This window comes from Aotus nancymaae, unplaced genomic scaffold, assembly GCF_030222135.1.
Source record: "Aotus nancymaae isolate 86718 unplaced genomic scaffold, 86718_ANA_hifiasm-v0.15.2.pri h1tg000046l, whole genome shotgun sequence".
NCBI classification, from domain to species: domain Eukaryota; kingdom Metazoa; phylum Chordata; class Mammalia; order Primates; family Aotidae; genus Aotus; species Aotus nancymaae.
In genome coordinates this window covers 30,841,186-30,858,792 of record NW_026988460.1, presented here as the reverse complement: position 1 = coordinate 30,858,792, position 17,607 = coordinate 30,841,186, and the positions used below count along the sequence as shown (strand labels likewise).

At 51.7% G+C, this 17,607-nt stretch overlaps 1 protein-coding gene and 1 long non-coding RNA gene across 2 annotated transcripts in view; one reads left to right on the top strand and one right to left on the bottom strand.

The window, feature by feature from the left end:
- Positions 1 to 383: 383 nt before the first annotated feature.
- Positions 384 to 17,607, bottom strand: part of ITGB5 (integrin subunit beta 5) — a 125,359-nt gene continuing 108,135 nt past the window's right edge. Inside the window, exons 11-15 of the mRNA XM_012473867.3 lie at positions 11,116 to 11,338; positions 6,456 to 6,556; positions 3,674 to 3,793; positions 1,837 to 2,003; positions 384 to 1,153 (exon numbers count right to left, since the gene is read on the bottom strand). Coding sequence (XP_012329290.2) covers positions 1,058 to 1,153; positions 1,837 to 2,003; positions 3,674 to 3,793; positions 6,456 to 6,556; positions 11,116 to 11,338 — 707 coding nt within the window. The 3' untranslated portion in view covers positions 384 to 1,057. The remainder of the gene's footprint in view (positions 1,154 to 1,836; positions 2,004 to 3,673; positions 3,794 to 6,455; positions 6,557 to 11,115; positions 11,339 to 17,607) is intronic.
- LOC135268889 (uncharacterized) lies at positions 1,837 to 8,998 on the top strand. The gene is made up of 2 exons (XR_010337246.1): positions 1,837 to 6,578; positions 7,278 to 8,998. It is a non-coding gene; the product is annotated as an uncharacterized LOC135268889 (long non-coding RNA).

Genomic DNA, 17,607 nt, shown 5'->3' with positions numbered 1-17,607 from the left:
GGGAGGCCTTGGAAGGGAACTGCTACTGCGAATGATGTTTATGAGGTGACTTTGTGTGGGAACTGCCACGCAGTCCTTCCTGTCTGCACAATGTATTTCCAGCCTCAGCCCCTCAGAACAAGGGAGGGAGACCAGGGGGTGGTTTTCATGGTGTCTAGCCTGGAACTCTCTGTCAGTGAAAGCCGGGAGGGGCCAAAGGCACCTGCTCCGGGCTCCTCTGCACAGCCCTGACTGTCCTGAGCACCTCATGCTTACTTGATGAGACCCAGTCTGGAGTATCAGACCAGCCTGTGTCCCATCTCTGAGGAAGTACGTGCCGCTTCAATCCCCACTGGGGGCACCATTTTAAGTCTGCTTAGAAAGAAACAAATACACAGAGAGTATCAGGCAAACACAAATTCTTTTGGTTTTAATCTTTACTTTCAATCCCCAACAATCTTGTTTCTTTTCATTACAAAAGCAATAAACAAACACGGACAGGAGAGGAAACTGGCATTTGCAAATGACGTACCTTCAACAGGCATCTCAACAGCCCCATCACCAACACCTGTGTGCAAGCCATAGCCAACAGGCAGAAAAGTCTCAGGACTCAGAACTACACCATAAATGCAGGATCTTTTTATTTCATAAAAAAAATGATCAGTGTGAAAAAAGCCAAACTGTATGCTGGTTTTACACACTCTGACCCTTCCTGACAGTCTTCTTGTCTGGCCAGGCCGGGGGTCCGGCACTCCTGGAAGGGAGAGGCAGCCCAGCATCTCAGTATTTCATTGGGACAACAAGCTGGATGTGGCAGGGAAAGCTGAGAGCACCAAGGTCCCCTTGCTTTATCCCAAGCTCAGAGGGATGCAGCCTGGCGTGGCTCTGGTCTAGCAGCCAGGTGACACGGCCAGGCACCTTCCCGTGCAGGCAATGGGGGCTCCTGGCCCAGGCTCACTAGAAGGTCTTCTCTGTGGTGCCTACCTAGGGAGCTGTGATCGAGTCGAGCAGCCATGCAAGGCGTTTCAGTCTGACTTTTTTGTTAGTTCCTCCCTCCAGCCCCTTGGAGGAGGAAACATCAGTCCACGGTGCCATTGTAGGATTTGTTGAACTTGTTGAAGGTAAAGTCCACAGTGTGCGTGGAGATGGGCTTTCTGTACAGTGGGTTTGAAGCCTGCAGAACACGGCAGGGAAGAGGATGAGGATACGTGTTAGCTCACACACGCAAACCGACAGACGCAGGCCCCAGAAACCCTTCCCAGGTCAACCCCCGTGACAGCAGCAGGCAAAGCACTCAGGCGGGAGGAGACAGCCGTGGGTTCCAGAATAGCTCCGTGTCCCCCGGGAAAGACCTCGCGTTCTCTAAGCTTCCACTCTCCACCTCTGGAAGGAGGAGTTGAGTCAGAAGGTCTCTGAAGTCTTTTCCAGCCTTAACAGAAACCAAGCCCGGAGTTCAAAAGGCACTGACTCTGTGCTCGGTCCTTTGGGGGTTTGCAGTTAGCCTGGGGTGACCAGGCTGCAGGTGTGTGTACTGTAATGGCCCACGAGAATCTGAGCTCCTTTCCTGTGGGTCTGTGGTCTCTCTGAGACTGGTCAGACTCCTCCTGCCAAGGCGTGCCCAGCGCCTCTGCCCCCATGGCCCTCCTGACCTGGGTCTAGGACAGGGATGTGCGCGGGTCCCTCTGCATCAGGGCTGTGCAGTTCTCTCTGTCCAGAACTGGGCACAGCCTTTCTGGTATTGATTTTTTGTTTTTAATGCCAAGGATGTTAGTGAGCCTCTATGGCTAACGTAGCACTGAATTCAGCCATGGCTCTAAGCTTGAAGTCCCCTCTGCTTCCCATTTTCCACAGGCTTACCATTTCGTAGCGGGCCCTGGATCGCTCGCTCTGGAACTTTGCAAACTCCCTCCGGTCGTGGATGGTGACGAGCAGCTTCCAGATAGCCAGAAGTGCAAGCCCAACCAGGAGGATGCTGCCGACCACAGCCAGGAGGATGGTCATGGCGTTGGGGGTGTTTCCACACTCTAGGGGTACCAGAAGCATGGTAAGCAAAGCCACCAGCACCCCCATGCCCCTCCCACCCCCCAACAGCAGGCATTTTGGAGATGAAAGTTGTGCCCCTCTCAAAGGCCTTCCCCTCGGCTCTCCCTTAGATCCTCACATTGCTTCTGGGAGACATGGGCAGGAAGTTTCCCCCAATGTACAGAAAATGAAAGAGTCAAAAGGGACAGTGACTGTTCCAAAGTCACACAGCAAGTGTGGTGAAGTCTAGATGAGAGCCCAGGGGCACGGCTGCCTTTCCCCTGATGGGCAGTGCCCACGCCCCGCCTGGCCCAGTCTCCAGTGTGGGATGCTGGACCCGCTCAGCTTTCACGTACATGGTTCTAGGAGCAGACTAAGCAGGCAGGAGGTACCATGAAGCCACTTCCACAAGGTCTGGGCTGGGGGCCAACATCTGTAAGCCTTTAGTGTGGAGTCCGTTGGAGCAAATGTGCTTATTTTCAAAGAACCGCAGAGACAGCGATGGACACAAAGCCTCGTTCTTACAGGCGTGCATCCTAGGCTGGTACCACACTTCTGCCTCTGGCCTTAGGAAGGCACATTATGTGGTTGGGCCCAATTTGGAAAAATAGTTTGCAGCACTGCGAAGTGAAAAGACTAAACCTTTTTCTGCTCCACCCCTGCCTCCTCACCCGCAAGAAGAACATAAGGGGTGATGTTAGAAATTCCAATTACTCCAAGGCAAAAGGCTGCTGGTCTCTGGGTCCAAGCAGAGGCAGAATATTGGTATCTGGATTAAAGCTTGACCTCTGCAGTGGTTCTGGGAGCTGAGCATGGCAGCAGCAGGAATGTGGAACCGACCGCCTCACTGTCCTTGGAATCCACACTGAGAAGTAGCGGTGGCCCGGCCTGGACTGTGTGTGGAGCTGAATGCTCCATGACCTGAGTGATGCCCTCCCCAGCCCTGGTGGTCCAGACGCCCTGCACCCTCCCTGCAGAACACAGCAGCTCCTTGCTGCCTTTGGCTGTGCAGGGTGGGTTTGTTCTGTGGTTGCTTTTACCTCTGTGCTCCTCCAAGATGAGACCCTCCCCAGGGACAGGGCCCTATCCTTCCATAACTCCCATTGCCCTGACTCATGCCCCCTAGAGCTTTGCCCCCAAATGGGACCCCAGCTGCACATTCATCTTTCTTTTAAACTCTAGGCATGGAGCAGCAGTGACCTTAGATCTGATCTTCATGAGAAATTGTATTGGTTAATCCTAGCACTTTGGGAGGCCGAGACAGGTGGATCGCTTGAGCCCAGGGGTTCGAGACCAGCCTGAGCAACATAGCGAAAACCTGTCTCTACCAAAAAAATACAAAAATTAGCCCGGTGTGGTGATACATGCCTGCAGTCCCAGCTGTTGGGGAGGCTGAGGTGGGAGGATCACCTGAACCCAAGGAGGCTGAGGCTGCAATGAGCTGTGATGGCGCCACTGCACTTTAGCCTGGGTGACAGAGTGACAGCCTGTCTCAAAAAAAAAAAAAAAAAGAAAAAGAAAATAAAAATCAGAAATTGTATCCCTCCTCTCCCTGGAGTTTGGAAAGACCAGTGAGGAGAGAATGGGCAGGGGCCCCAGAGCAGGGAATGGCATCAGCAATCAGAACTGAGAGCTGGGGGAGTGACCCGAGCCCCTCGCAGCCCTCACCCACCTGGCTCCCTGAGAACCGTCAGGCTGGACTTCCCACTGGGGAGCTCCGCGTAGGTGAACATCATGACGCAGTCCTTGGGGGTTTTGTAGAAACAAAGCACAGCCTCCTGATCATCCTTCACTGGAAGAAAACCAAGAGGGAAATGGCCTGAGTCTCTCTGAGCAGCCCAGAGCACTGATAGTCAGGGCAGGGAGCCGAGCACCTCTAAGAAGGAAGGGGTGTGGGGGTGTGGGCAGAAAGCCTTAAGGGGAGGCTGGCCTTTGAAGATGAGTTCAGGTTTCTCACACCAAGAGTGCAGGCCCAGGGCTGAATTTAGATGGTTTTGGGGACACGTGGAACATATTAGAGGATCTCCAAGCCTCTGAAGTGTTTGTCAGGGGTGATGTGAAATAACAGAAGGCTTTAATGGTTTCGGGGTGGGGTTGGGTGAATGGATTGGACACGGAAATTAAAGGGAGAAAGAGGAAAGAAAGGAAAGGAAGGAAAGAAAGGAAAGAAAGAAAGAAAAGAAAGAAAGAGCCATCCCAGTCCCCTTTGAGGCTTGAGTGAGGCTTCGCATTTGGGAAATAGGCCAGGCCATTTGGGGCTGAGAGCTGGCCGCAGAGGCCAAGAAGTAGCAACTCCTTCCTGGGATGCAAAATCAAAAAGAACCACAGGGCGATGAGGACAGCAAGTGAGAGGCTGGTGCCCACCGTGGTGCCCACGCCTGTAGATAAAGTGAGCCAGCGTGGAGGTCAGTCCCAGGTGATGCCCAGCCTCCCTTCTCAGTATTAAGAAGCCCCTTCCTCGAGCTGCCTCAGCAACTCCCTGCCCCCTAGCTGCTGTTCCCCACCTTCCCCTGTCCAGGCATTATCTACATTCTAAGGCTCCCCGGGAGAGAGTTAGCAGGTTGTTTTTTAGGAGGGAAAGGAACTAGGGGAAGTACAAAGAGAGGCGAGGGGTGAGGAAATGTGGCAGCAATGGCAATGGAACCTGGGGAGCAACGAAAGGCGAACACCAGTACGGGGAATGCTTTCCAGGTCTTGCCTTTTTAACCTTTTCAGCCTTGCTGCTTGAAGGAGCTGTAACCTAGAAGCAGATGGATTAGTGTGGTTATCAGATATGAAAGCCTGAACTTCCCGTCTCAGCTCTCTTCTGGGCTGGGTGAATATGAGTGAACATGTGAGTATGTCTGAAAAAAACTTGGAAGAAGGAAGATAAAGGGTAAATGATGGATTGGAACATCAACTTTCTCTGCTGCTTTCTCAGAGGGCTGGGTTGGGAAGCAGCTGTGCATGAGTGGCCGTAACTGCTATGAACCAGGCAAACCAGTCCTTGGGCCACAGGAAGACACCCTTTCCTTCTCTGACCACGTATGCCTAGTTAGGGGCAACCAGCCCAGGTCTGCAGGCAGAACCTGAGGTCGGCCAGGCCCTGAGCTGCAAGACAGAAGTCGGGGCAGGAAGACAGGTGTGTGAGGAACCAGACTGGTCCACTCCCCACAGTCTCCTAAGGAGACAGACAACACCTGGCACACAGTAGGCACTCAGTGAATATGTGTTGGATGTATACATAGCTCAGATACTGAGAAGCAGCCGCATGATAGCTTACACCTGAATGCCAGCATTTTAGGCGGCCAAGGCAGGTGGATTGCTTAACCCTAGGAGTTTGAGACCAGCCTGGGCAACATGGTGAAACCCCGTCTCTATTAAAAAACACAAAAATTAACCAGGCATGGTGGCACGTGCCTGTGGTCCCAGCTACTTGGGAGGCTGAGGCAAGAGGTTTGCTTGAGCCCAGGAGGCTGAGACTTCAGTGAGCTATGATGGTGCCACTGCACTCCAGCCTGGGTGACAGAGACCCTGTCTCAAAGACAAAAATCCCTCAGAAGCCATGACTGTAGTCAGTCAAAACCAGGGATGTGGGAACAAGGAAGTCTACAAAAGACCTAAGTTAGGACCAAGACAGACAGGCAGCTGGGAGCCAGGAGTCTGCAGAAGCCAGAGATGATGATGGGGGAAGCCTGCCCGTGAGAGGAGCTTGAGATGCAGATTTTCTTTCAAGGTGCATAATTTCCCCCCACCATTTAAACCACTTTAAAGTGTACAGTCATTTTACTGAACTCACAATGTTGTGTAACCATTCCCACTAATTCTGGAATATTTCCATCACTCTAGAAAGAAACTCACGCCTGTTAGCAGCCAATCCCCATTTTCCCTTCCCCTTAGCACCAGGCCACCACTAACCTACTTCCTGTCTCCATGGCTTTCCCTGTGCTGGACATTTCATATGAACAGAACCATAGAACACGTGGCTTCTTTCCCTCGCACTGTTGTCAGGTCACGGTGCCGTGGCATGCATCAGTACTTCACACCTCTTCGTGATCAGTAGTGTCCACCGTATAGACTGCGCCTTGTTTTCTTTTCCATTCATCAGTTGATGGACATCTGGTTTGTTTCTACCTCTTGACTATTGTGAATAATGCTGCTGTGAACATTTCTGACACGTTTTTACGTGGACATATGGACCTAATTCTCTAGGCTGTATACCTGGGAGTGGAACTGGTACCACTGTATGGTGATTCTGTGTTTGACTTTTTTAGGAAACTGCCAAACTGCTTTCCAAAGTCTGCACCATTCTACATCCCCGTCAGGTGTGGATGAAGGTTCCAGCACTGGGTCCTCATGGGGAGCCCACAGTTATGCCCAGGAAGCCTGGGCGGTGCCTCCCGACTCAAGGCTAAAACCACCCTCCTCCTCAGGGAGGAGAGAAACCACGGCTGCCCGGGTGGCGGCACACTCACCGATGGTGTCCACCCACGTGATCACCTCGTCCCTGCACACGCTGTGGCAGGTCTGGTTGTCGGGTTTTCCGGAGTGGAGCAGCAGGCACTCGACACAATCTCTTTGGAAAAGAGGAAATAAAGGTGGGTGTCAGATAATGTAGAACAGCCCCACACCTGTCCCTAGCCTCCTGACAGTGCAGGACCTGGGAAGGCTTTAACTTCTTTCCAGCTGCAGATGTTGAGCCTCAGGGAATGTTTCTGCTCTGCCTTTCTTGTTATGTGGGGAAGCCCAAGTGTTCTTGGAGGAACACGTGTGAGTTTAGTGGCATGTCTTGTCTATGTGTCAAGTTGCAGGAGCCAAATCCATCTGCACTCTGGTCCATCTAATGCCTGGTGAGGAGTCTGCTCCAAGCCAGAGGTTTCTGGGTGATAGAACAGTATTCCTGGCCTCCCAGAGGTCTTCACACTCCCATGGCCAGAGCTTGATGCCCCACATTGTCCCAGTTCCCCAGATCCTGCCCTGGTCATCACCCAGGGCACGGATCTCAACCCTCCTGCACGTTCACCTCTCCAGGGAGCTATCAAGAGAAATTCCCAGTGCCTGGGCCAACCACATCTCCAGGGCCAGGTTTCCTGGGCAATTCTGATGCATGTTGAGGGCTGAGAACCACTGTCCCGGAGAGTCTCAGGTTCCAGCCCCCTTCTCCCTCTCACGCAGAGCCCACCTGCCAGGTCTCCTGGGGCTCTGTTGCCCACATACCTGTGAATCAGTCTACACTAGGCTCTGGCACAGGCTCTAAGGTGCTGACTTCCTCCCAGGGAACCCTTGTTCTTTAACAGGACCTCCTCTAGAAAATGGGTGACAGCCAAAAAGTGACACCTTGAGCCCCTCTCCTCCTACCTCAGCCTGATGGTTTCAATCAGATAGCAGGTAAAAATACTTAACTACCACGTTCAAGTAAATGGTCATTATTATATGTATATCGTCAAAACCAAGTTCCAGACATTCTCCCTCTGTCATAGGAGACATCCCGGAGAACTGGATTCCTGAGGCCACAGGGTGGGGAGCTAAGCTGTGGCTAAGGGGCTGTAAAGCTGAGGTGCAAGGGGAGAGGTCCCTGGCTCCTCTGGTGGCTGGGGGATGGGGCTATAGGATGGTGAGCACGAAGCTCCAGGGAGGAGTGGGCTGCAGCATGTCGCTCTTAGGGACTTTGTGATGCAGTGGTGACTGATGGCCTTCGAGGAGGGTGAGACCCCAGGAGAGGCCCCTAGAAAACTGGGTCAGGACTCAAGAGCCAGGTGTGCTGGGGAGGCCACCAGAATACAGGGGGTGACCTCAGAACCTCAGCTACACGAGAGACAGCTGCTCTGTTTCCACAGGCCTGTGGGTACCAAAGGGGCTGTATGTCCGGAAAGGTCTCTGGCAAAAATATAGAGGGATGTGCAACTGCAATGTGGTGCCTTTATCATCACCTGTTTCTTAACTCCGTGGGATTCAGAGGCCAGCTACTAAAGCGTTTCCAGTGCAGAAACTGTGAAGTAGAAGAGCAGAGCTGGATGAAAGCTGTGAGACCATTTCATGAAATCTCCTTTGTTTTATGGAGGAGGACTTGAGGGTCTGCAGCCAGGTGCCCCACCTCTCACACTAGGCCTCCTAAGAGGTTCTGATATGCTTAAGAGCTCAATGATCCCTGACTTGTCCACGAAATCCCCTTCTCCTGGGACTAATTTTATGGAAACATTCTGAAGTTAGAAACAAGATGGTAACTAACTCTCCCGACAGTGACAGCCCCGGAAGGCGGGCAGCTGAGACCTGGCTGGGGGCCAGGAAGAGGTGGCTCCGGCTTCAGTCATTCATGCTGACCCAGCTGCACCCCCAACCCCCACCATCCTCCCAGATTAGCACAAGGCTAAGAGGGCTGCTTCCGCTCCCAGCCAGGATTCTCTGTCCCTGCCACCTGATTCTCTGTTGTTAAACCACAGCTCCAGGCCGCTTCCAGGAAACGCTCCCTAAGTATCCATGTGAACATATCAGTCTAACTTGTATGTCCCATGTGCTGGTCGAAACTTGTGATATATTGTAGTCATGTACTAAAATAAGCCTGCTCTTTAAAAAAATGAAGTTGTTTAGAGAGACTTTGCTGTGAGAGCAGGTAATTGAAATCAGCTGGGGTTGAGTGTGAACTCACCCAAAGTGAAGAGTGTGGTTGGTTAGATCCAGAAAATGAAGACTGGCTGCCCTGAAACTTCCAGAAAAAAAAAGGACGTAGGACATTCAAAACCTGGTGGCTCTTCACAAGCAGCAGTAGAAAAAACAGACTGATGTAAGTCACCATAAAAAGGACTTTATTTTTTTTTTAGAAGTTTCAAGTAGGCTGTGAAAGAGACAGAGGGTCAGTGTGGCCCAGAGACAAATAAGAAGGAATAGTAGGTTGGGTGCAATGGCTCACGCCTGTAATCCCAACACTCTGAGAGGCTGAGGTGGGAGGATCGCTTGAGTTCAGAAGTTTGAGACCAGCCTGGTCAACATAGCAAGACACCATCTCTACAAAAAATAAAAATTAGCCAGGTGTGGCGGTGCCAGCCTATAGTCCTAGCTACCCAGGAGGCTAAAGCAGGAGGATTGCTTGAGCCCAGGAGTTTAAGGCTGCAGTGAGCTGTGATGGTGCCACTGCATTCCAGCCTGGGTGAGACCCTGTCTCAAAAAAAAAAAAAAAAAAAGAGATTAAAAAAAGGAATCGTGACATTCCCTTATGGCATCTCTTTGCTCTCCTTGCTCCCTTGACATTGTGTAATAAATAATACATTATTAAGTCTATGTCTTCTAGGAAATAAATGCTTTAAACATTTAAAGCTAGAGCTGTTTCCCCTTGGGCCTTTCAGCTGATCTAAAGCCAATCCTCCACTGCCTGCTGCTCCATAGGAAGGCAAGCCTCGTTTAATGGGTTCCATGTGTGTCGTCCTAGCTTGGCCCCCACTCTCCATTAACCTAGTGTGCCCCAAGGACTGGGAGCAGAGACTCAAAAAGGTTCTGCTGCTGGTTGCTGGAGGTGGGGGCACCTCCGTCGGGCACAAAACGTGGCTAACGGCTGACTCTGTGCTGGGAGAGCCACAGCTCTCAGACTCCAGATCCAGGGTCCTGACCTTCTCTGGGCTGTTTCTACTTGGATCTGTTCTTTCTCTGCTCTTAGCACGTCTGAAGCAGATGTTTTTTTTCTTCCCTACTCTCCCCTATCCCCTCCAATTGAACACATTAAAACTCAGCCCTGTCTATCTTGTCTCTCCATCTGCAGCCAGCTTTCAATTACCCACATGCCTGGGTTATTTATGGCAAATGTCCAACCAGGGGTTCTGCCACCCAGAACGTTTCTGAGCACAGACTGACCAGCAGCCGCTGCAGGCGCAGAGAGCATGAACTCATTTCATTATCAGCCCCAGCCAGACATTTTGAAGGGAAATCTGCCAAGAGAAAATCACAGATGCGTTCCTCAGCCAAAGAGAAGAGACGTTTGTATTATGATGTTTCTGATCCTCTGTGTCCCTGCCTCCTTAGCGTGGATAATGATGACACAGCTGTTTCTCCAGCAAACTCCAATAGCAAATGTCACTTCTGCTTTCCAGGGGCATCATTCTGTAATTCCCTCTCATTTGCACTCTGGTGGAGCGTGCAGGGCTGAGCAGGAAGAGGTCAGTAGAGCTATGGGAGGCTGTGGCTGAGTCAGTGAAGGCCGGGGCCCGGGTCTAGACAATTTTTGCATTCAGCAGCAGCACAGAGCCCACGTTCTATTATCTATAAAAATGGAGCAGAAAATTTAAAAGCCATTGCAGTGGTTTCCGGCATGCCTTATCTAGGTCGGGTGCCTTTCTCTCCAATTATCTTCTTCTTCTTATTTATTTATTTAATTTATTTTTTGAGATGGAGTCTCACTCTGTTGCCCAGGCTGGAGTGCAGTGGCACCATCTTGCAATCTCTGCCTCCTGAGTTCAAGCCATTCGCCTGCCTTAGCCTCAGGAGCAGCTGGGATTACAGGCATGCGCCACCACACCCAGCTAATTTTTGTATTTTTAGGAGAGAAGGGATTTCACCATGTTGGCCAGGCTGATCTCAAACTCCTGACCTTAAGTGATCCACCCGCCTCGGCCTCCCACAGTATTGGGATCACAGGTGTGAGCCACCGCACCCGGCACCTCTCCAATTTACTTCCTGATGACATTTTGTCAGCATTTCCTATAGGGGTTCTGTGAAACACTGTTTGGGAGATATCAGTGTGGGGGATTCAATTCGTTTGAAAAAAGATGTGCACTTGTGAAAGTATCCTCTTGTGAAAGCACACAATAGTACACTCAAGGCTCTGAGAAGGTGCTATTTTTGGTGCCAACACCAGCTGAATTTCATTTAACTCTGTGATCTTGTAATTTCTAAAGATGTTTAGGAACAGAGTAGCAGTTTTGTATTTCTTGTTCTGTTTTTGTTTTCTTACAAAACCCTTATGGAACCAGCATTTGAAAGCCACAGTTTCAGTTACTGTTAGTAAGAGTGTCGCTCCCCAGCGAGGCTGGCTGGGTGGGAGATCCTGGAGGTGGGGAGTGGAGGCTGGCTGGCCCTGAGGACTGCCCGGCTGGACCACAGACCTGGCCCGGGTGAGAAGTAAGGTGGGGCTGTTGGTGGAACCAGTACCTCTTGGTGCTGCACGCATCCGGGCAGGTGGGGCACTTCTCACACATCTCCCCGAAGGCCCCTGGCTCCGTGCACTGGCACTGCCCACAGAGACAGTGCCCGCGGTCGCTGCAGATCTGGCCATCTTCGCTCCAGCATGTGCTGATGTCTGTCGAGCAGTTGCAGTTGTCCCCAATGTAACCTGCGTGGCACTTGCATTCCCCGCAGTGACACTCGCCATGACCTAAAAGGATACATGTGGCACATCAGCGCCTGCTCACCTTTACACATGAGCACATAACCATCTGGCGCCCCACCTGCCAGGACTGGGATTCAGCAGAGGATGGAACACCAACTCTGCTCTCAGAGCCTATCTGGGGAGATAGAGGGCCTAGAACTGGCATGAAGGGACAGCAGAGGACCTTGGCAGCTGGTGTAGCCAGGCTGGGTCTAGACTGGTGCTCCAGGTTGGTCCAGAACTTGGCCAAGTTGGGCCACAGGGCCAGGACCCAGGGGAGCTTCCTCCTGCCTCAGCTGTGTGAATAATGGCCCCCAACTATGTTCCCACTCCAATCCCCAGAATGTCAATGTTACCTTACAGCGCAAAAGGGCTTTCACAGATGAGATTCAGTTAAGGGTTCTGAGATACGGGAGTCTCCTGGATTGTCTCTGTGGGCCCTAAATGTAATCACCAAGGTTCTTCTGAGAGGGAGCGAGGGAGACCGAAGGAGACTGGACTACAGAGGAAGGTGGCGATGGGACAACAGAAGCATGATGCTGGCTGCTGGCCTGAAGATGGGGAGGATGCCAAGAGCCAAGGAACGCAAGGAATGCAGCTCTGGAGGCTGAAAAGGCCAGGAAGTGGATGTTCCCTGGAAGCCTCAGAGGGAGTGCAGCCCTGCTGACACCTCCACGTTAGCCCAGTGAAAATGATTTCAGGCTTCTGACCTCCAGAACTGTAAGAGAATAAATCTGTGTTGCTTTGTCACTAAATCTAGAGTCACCTATTACAGCCACAGCAGAAAACACAGTTGTTCTCCCTGAGTCCTGGTTAGAAGCTGAATTCCTGCTCAGGGACCCGAAGCCCAGAGATGGATGATTTAGGACCAGATGCTGAGAACAGCAGCAGCTAACACTCACCAGTGCTTCCTATAGGAGCACCTTACACGTAGAAACGAGATGAATCTGCACAGCGACTTATGGGGCAGGCACTATTGTCCTTGTTATATGAGGAGTGAAACCAAAACTCCGAGAGATGATGCAGTGGTTGACAGTTACACAGCTAGTGGCAGCAGAGCCAGGACTTGAACCCAGAGACTGGCTCCAGGGTCCATGGTCTAAATCCCAGGGTCCACTGCCTCCTATGAGCACACTCAGCCAGGATGAGAACCTGCGGGGGGATGTCCTGGTCCTTCCTTGCCAGGAGTCCTCTCCATAGCCTGCAAGGGTGGAGAGGCAGGCACTGTCCCAAAGGTGTGAGGGGCAGGAGTATCACTCGGCTCAGCAGAATGTGTGTGTCACACTTGTGTGTCTGAGTGTGGGTATGAGTGTGTGTTTGAGTGCAAGTGTGTGTGAGGAAGTATTTGAGTGTATGTTTGTGTTTGGGTGCAGGTATGCATGAGTGTGTGTGCGTTGAAGTGTGAGTTTGAGGCTGCATGAGTGTGTGTTGGAGTGCAAGTGTGTGTGGGGGTGTGTGAGTCTATTTCAGTGTGAGAGTCTGAGTGTGTATGATGGAGTGTGAGTGTGCGTGAGGGTGTGAAGTGTGTGTGTGTTGGAGTGTGAGCATGCCAGACTGTGAAGACTAGATAGTGCCATCTTCCAAGGGACCAAGGGCCTGACAGTGTATTCTCCATTTTCTACAGTCAGAGGCAGAACACAGTGCTACAACTGGCACTTTTTAAAAAATCAACTTTGTATTTTTTTTTTCCCTAATGCCATTATGTGAAGGCTGATATTAATACAACTAAAAGTTTCATTTGCTGAGCACCACCCGTAAACCACTGGGTGCCTGCAGGGGCGGAGTGGGGAGTCCTTGCATTTCACTACCATATCTGAGTCAGTTACCCGACTTGTTAACTGGATCCCAGCACCTTCCCTGGAACCACCACCGTGTGTGACCCACAAAATAATGTGGGTCAGGACTCAACTCCAGAAAGCCTCTTCACCTGCCACTTAACTTCCTGCCCTTGCTTTCCCTCGTTCTGTCCACTCTCTAGTGTCCAGAACCTGTAGGCGGCAGAGAGACCATCTGGACAGCCAAGCCTTCCAACCCTCCTGTGCTCAGACAGCCTCTTGCTTACTCAGGGGGCTCAGAGTCACAGCAAATGTGTGCTGAGCAGGTGCCCTCCCATGTCACAGGCAGCGCTGAGGCAGATGGCAAGCCCTCCAGGAGAGGCGAGGAAAGCCAGATTCAGACCTGGAAGCGGCTGTGGAATGCAGTCTTAACTGCGCAGATGCAGGAATACGAGGGGTAAGCCACTGGCAGGAGCGGTGCCCCACTGCTCAAGGGTTCCATAGCGGAGGCTGGGGGAATGGGCAGCACTAGCTTATCCCTGGGAGGGAGAGGTTAGCCCTGCCCCTCCTCTCTACCTGTCTGGAACCAGCACCACTTCTGAGCCTTGGCAGCAGGAACTCCCCGCGGGGAGTCTTCATAGGTGGAATGGATCCAATCCACACACCTCCCTCACTCTCTGGTCTCAGGGACCACATTGGCCAAGAGCCTGGTTTCAATGAAAATAGCTCACTGTCAGGGGATCATTTCCCCTCCAACATTTTATTAGGAAAACTTCCAAACCTGCAGCAAAATTGAAAGGGTTGTGCAGTGCACATACATCTCCTCCCCACCTAGACCTTCCCTTCACATGTGACACGCTGCTTCACTGCATATCTATCCACCTGTCTGCCCATCCACCAATCGTATTTTTAAAGATGCATTACAAAGTGAGTTGCAGACACTGGTGCACGCCAGGGGTATACTGAATACGGCTCTGGAACGCTCCAGTGGCTTGTCTATCACACCACCCCATAAACACAAACATACAAAAAGTAAGAGGCACGCCCAGTGCTATATTCCCAAGCAACAAAGATGGCACAGAGGCCAGGCAGGTGCTGTTTTCTTCCCTACTCTCATTGTTGTTGGCAGCACCATAAAATTTCCAAATGTAATATGGCACAATATGCCAAAGTGTCAAGCGTTTGGAGAGGAGGTAGCCTATTCTTTTGCTGAAGGGCCTGGGCGTGGGGTGAGGCATGTGTGCTGAGGTAACTGGCCTTCCGTGTGAAAAGGCCTGCTGGCTGCAGAGGGGCAGCGAGCCAGCCAGGGGGCCTGCTGCTCTGCACTTCCCCCGGGATGGCTGGGGGGCGGGGAAGCCTAGCTGCTTTGGGGCATCTGATACCTTGCAGGCCTGAGAGTTCCACAGCCCAGCCCAAGGTCAAGGCGGTTGAGTGTGCTCCCAACCTAGGGCTTAAGAGCAGGAGTTGGGAGTCAAGGGTAGGAGAGGGTGGGAACTGGTGACTCACGAGAGGTCACCACCGTTCCTTGGAGAGGGACAGGACACAGCCAGAGCTGCTGGCCATTCCTGAAAGCTTCCTACCACCCTTGAGCCCAGCCAGGAGGAGCCAGGAAAGCAGCAATGTGCAGGGCCCAGCCTGCTTCTGGGGATGAGCCAGTGGGAGCCGCGGAGGGGCTGTGGGACATCAGAAAACCATCATTTACATGGCTTTTTGGCCTCCGATATTTGATGACTGCAAAGCAAAGTCCTAGCCAGCCAAACCAGAAAATAAGCCCCAGGCTTCACATTTGATGAAACCACTGAAGCCGCCAGAATACTTGCTCTTCGTGACTTTGATAATAGTCCCAGTTGAGTTTACCTTGGGTAGTTCCCTGCCTTTCAGAGACAGCCTAATGCAGCGATGGCAAAGACTCTGCACAACTCCTTCTCCACACTTGTGGCAGACGTCGTTGTCTCCTCATAGGATTCTTCTCCAAGGGGCCTGGGCTTGGCCTCAGAATCCTCAACACAGTCCTCCAAGTAGGTTCTACTAAGTGGTGGGAGCTGGCCCTCAAGTCACAACCACCAGCCACCTTGGATTCAAGCTTCCAAGACTCCTTTAGAAAGCCTGACCCACACAGTCAAAAGCCACATAGGCCTGGTCACATTTTATCCTAGCTCCTGCAGTTGGGCCTCAACCTGCCTTTCCCTCAGCCTGCATGCTCAGAGATTGCTGGCATCTTCTGGTCAGCCTGGCCTCTTCTAATGCCCTAGGAGGAACATGGGTCATTAAAACGACCAGGGTCATTTGGCCTTGTCCCAAGGATCAATAACCTATCAATCACTATCACAGGGATTTGGAATAACATCCTGGGTGACAGTGTTCAGAGGACCTCCATCAAAACAAAGCTAATGCCAGGTGCGGTGGCTCAAGCCTGTAATCCCAGCACTTTGGGAGGCTGAGGCGGGTGGATCACGAGGTCGAGAGATCGAGACCATCCCGGTCAACATGGTGAAACCCCGTCTCTACTAAAAATACAAAAAATTAGCTGGGCATGGTGGCGCGTGCCTGTAATCCCAGCTACTTAGGAGGCTGAGGCAGGAGAATTGCCTGAACCCAGGAGGCGGAGGTTGTGGTGAGCCGAGATTGCGCCATTGTACTCCAGCCTGGGTAACAAGAGCGAAACTCTGTCTCAAAAAAAAAAAAAAACAAACAAAGCTAATGTCTACCTCGGCAAAGTGAGTTGAATTTAATGATGCCCACAGAAAAAATATTTTCATTACACATAGATAGGGATATTGAAGGACGTGTGAAATCCCTGTGCAAGCGGTGAATTGCTACACATGCAAGTTATTATTAGTACCTTTGTTATAATGATCGATGGCCAAATGGACGGAAGTTGTAAATGTGTCTATTTATACAGATTTTCAGCATTATAGAACTCAACAGCTTTCCATCAGCAAAACAGTGCTTGTGTAGGCTACGGGCCAAGACACGGCCCCTCGCCTCCTCTTATAAAATTGAATGCTGGCCATTCAGAGGAAGCAGCAGGTTGGGAGGCAGGAGTGCAGCCAGTGGCCTGTAAGCCCAGGGAGATGTGAGAGGAAGGCCCCCATCAACACTCTGTGGAGGTCAAGGAAGGCAAATCCTAAAGCAGCTACTAGGCTGCACCACAAACCAGTGAGGGCAGAATCCAGCCTGCAGCAGGTGAGGAGGTGGTGACAGTGAGCATAGGCACCTCCTCAGGTAACCTAGTTGTGTGGGGACGGGGGAGATGGGGCACAAGGAGAATGGGGGATTTTGCAGATGGGATACATTTGAGCATTTTCAGATTAAAGAGATTCAGGAGAAAGTGTGGGCAGGGCGGGGAAATGAAGGAATCAAGGGAATGGCAAACTCTGAAGAGATCACAGTAGAGATGGAGTGGGAGGAAGGAGAGGCTGGGCTCAGGGCGAGGGTGTGGCCGTGGGGAGATGCTGAAGTCTTACATTCCAACAGCAGAGGAGTTCAGGGAAACAGGGTGACCAGCTGCGTGACAAGCTGAGGGCATTGGCTGGAGCTCAGTTCAGATCCCTGTGTCACCTTGGGCAGGTCCCTAAACTCTGATGATCCATTTCCTCCTGTGTCGATGGGGATAATGCCTCCCTTGCAGGAATGCTGTCAGAAATATCAGCGCTATTGCGAGTATATTGTACTATTTCTGGCACATGGGACATCAGGACATGGGAGCTGGCGTTGCTGCGGGTGCCACTGGAGCGGACAGTCTAGGAACTCGGAGACCCACATGTAGTACAGCTTGTCCACAGGGAACTCAGGGCAGAGGGTAAGAGTGTGAGGCAGGACCCAGGTGTTCGGGCAATGCAGGGGTTACCAGGAGGTTAAGTGACAGGAAAAGTGGAGGGATGGCACAACCTCAAAAGAGGAGAGGGAGCAAAAGGGATGTAAAGCAAAGAACCAAAGGTACTGCTGGGGGTGGGGGGCGAGAAACATGTGACCTGGGTGTGGGAGGCGCCCGCTCCCCCTGCCACCAGCCTCCCCAACCTCTCCCTACCCCGTGCTCTCAGAGACCAACAGACCCAGGAGAAGGAGGGGGCGGGGAATTCTGCATAAGGCTGAGGATGAAGAGGAGCCTGTTCACCACGGAACATGGGTGGTGGAAAACACAGCTGGGATATGAAGAACCACCTGGAAAAGGGGATGGGGGGTGCAGTGGTTAGCAGAGGGATTCTGGAATCAGAGTGCCCAGTCTGGCCTCCTGAACTTGCTATTTATCAGCAGTGGCTGCCGTTTCACCCCTTTGTATACTGGTTTCCTTGCTTTTAAATGGGGCTAGTAAAAATGCCTTGCTGGTAGGGCTGTTGTGTGAGTTAGCTTGCTTGACCTTTCTAAGGCACGTTGAACAGTGCTGGCTCAAAATAGACAAATGGGATCTAATTAAACTCCAGAGCTTCTGTACAGCAAAGGAAACAATCATTAGAGCGAACCGGCAACCAACAAAATGGGAAAAAATTTTTGCAATCT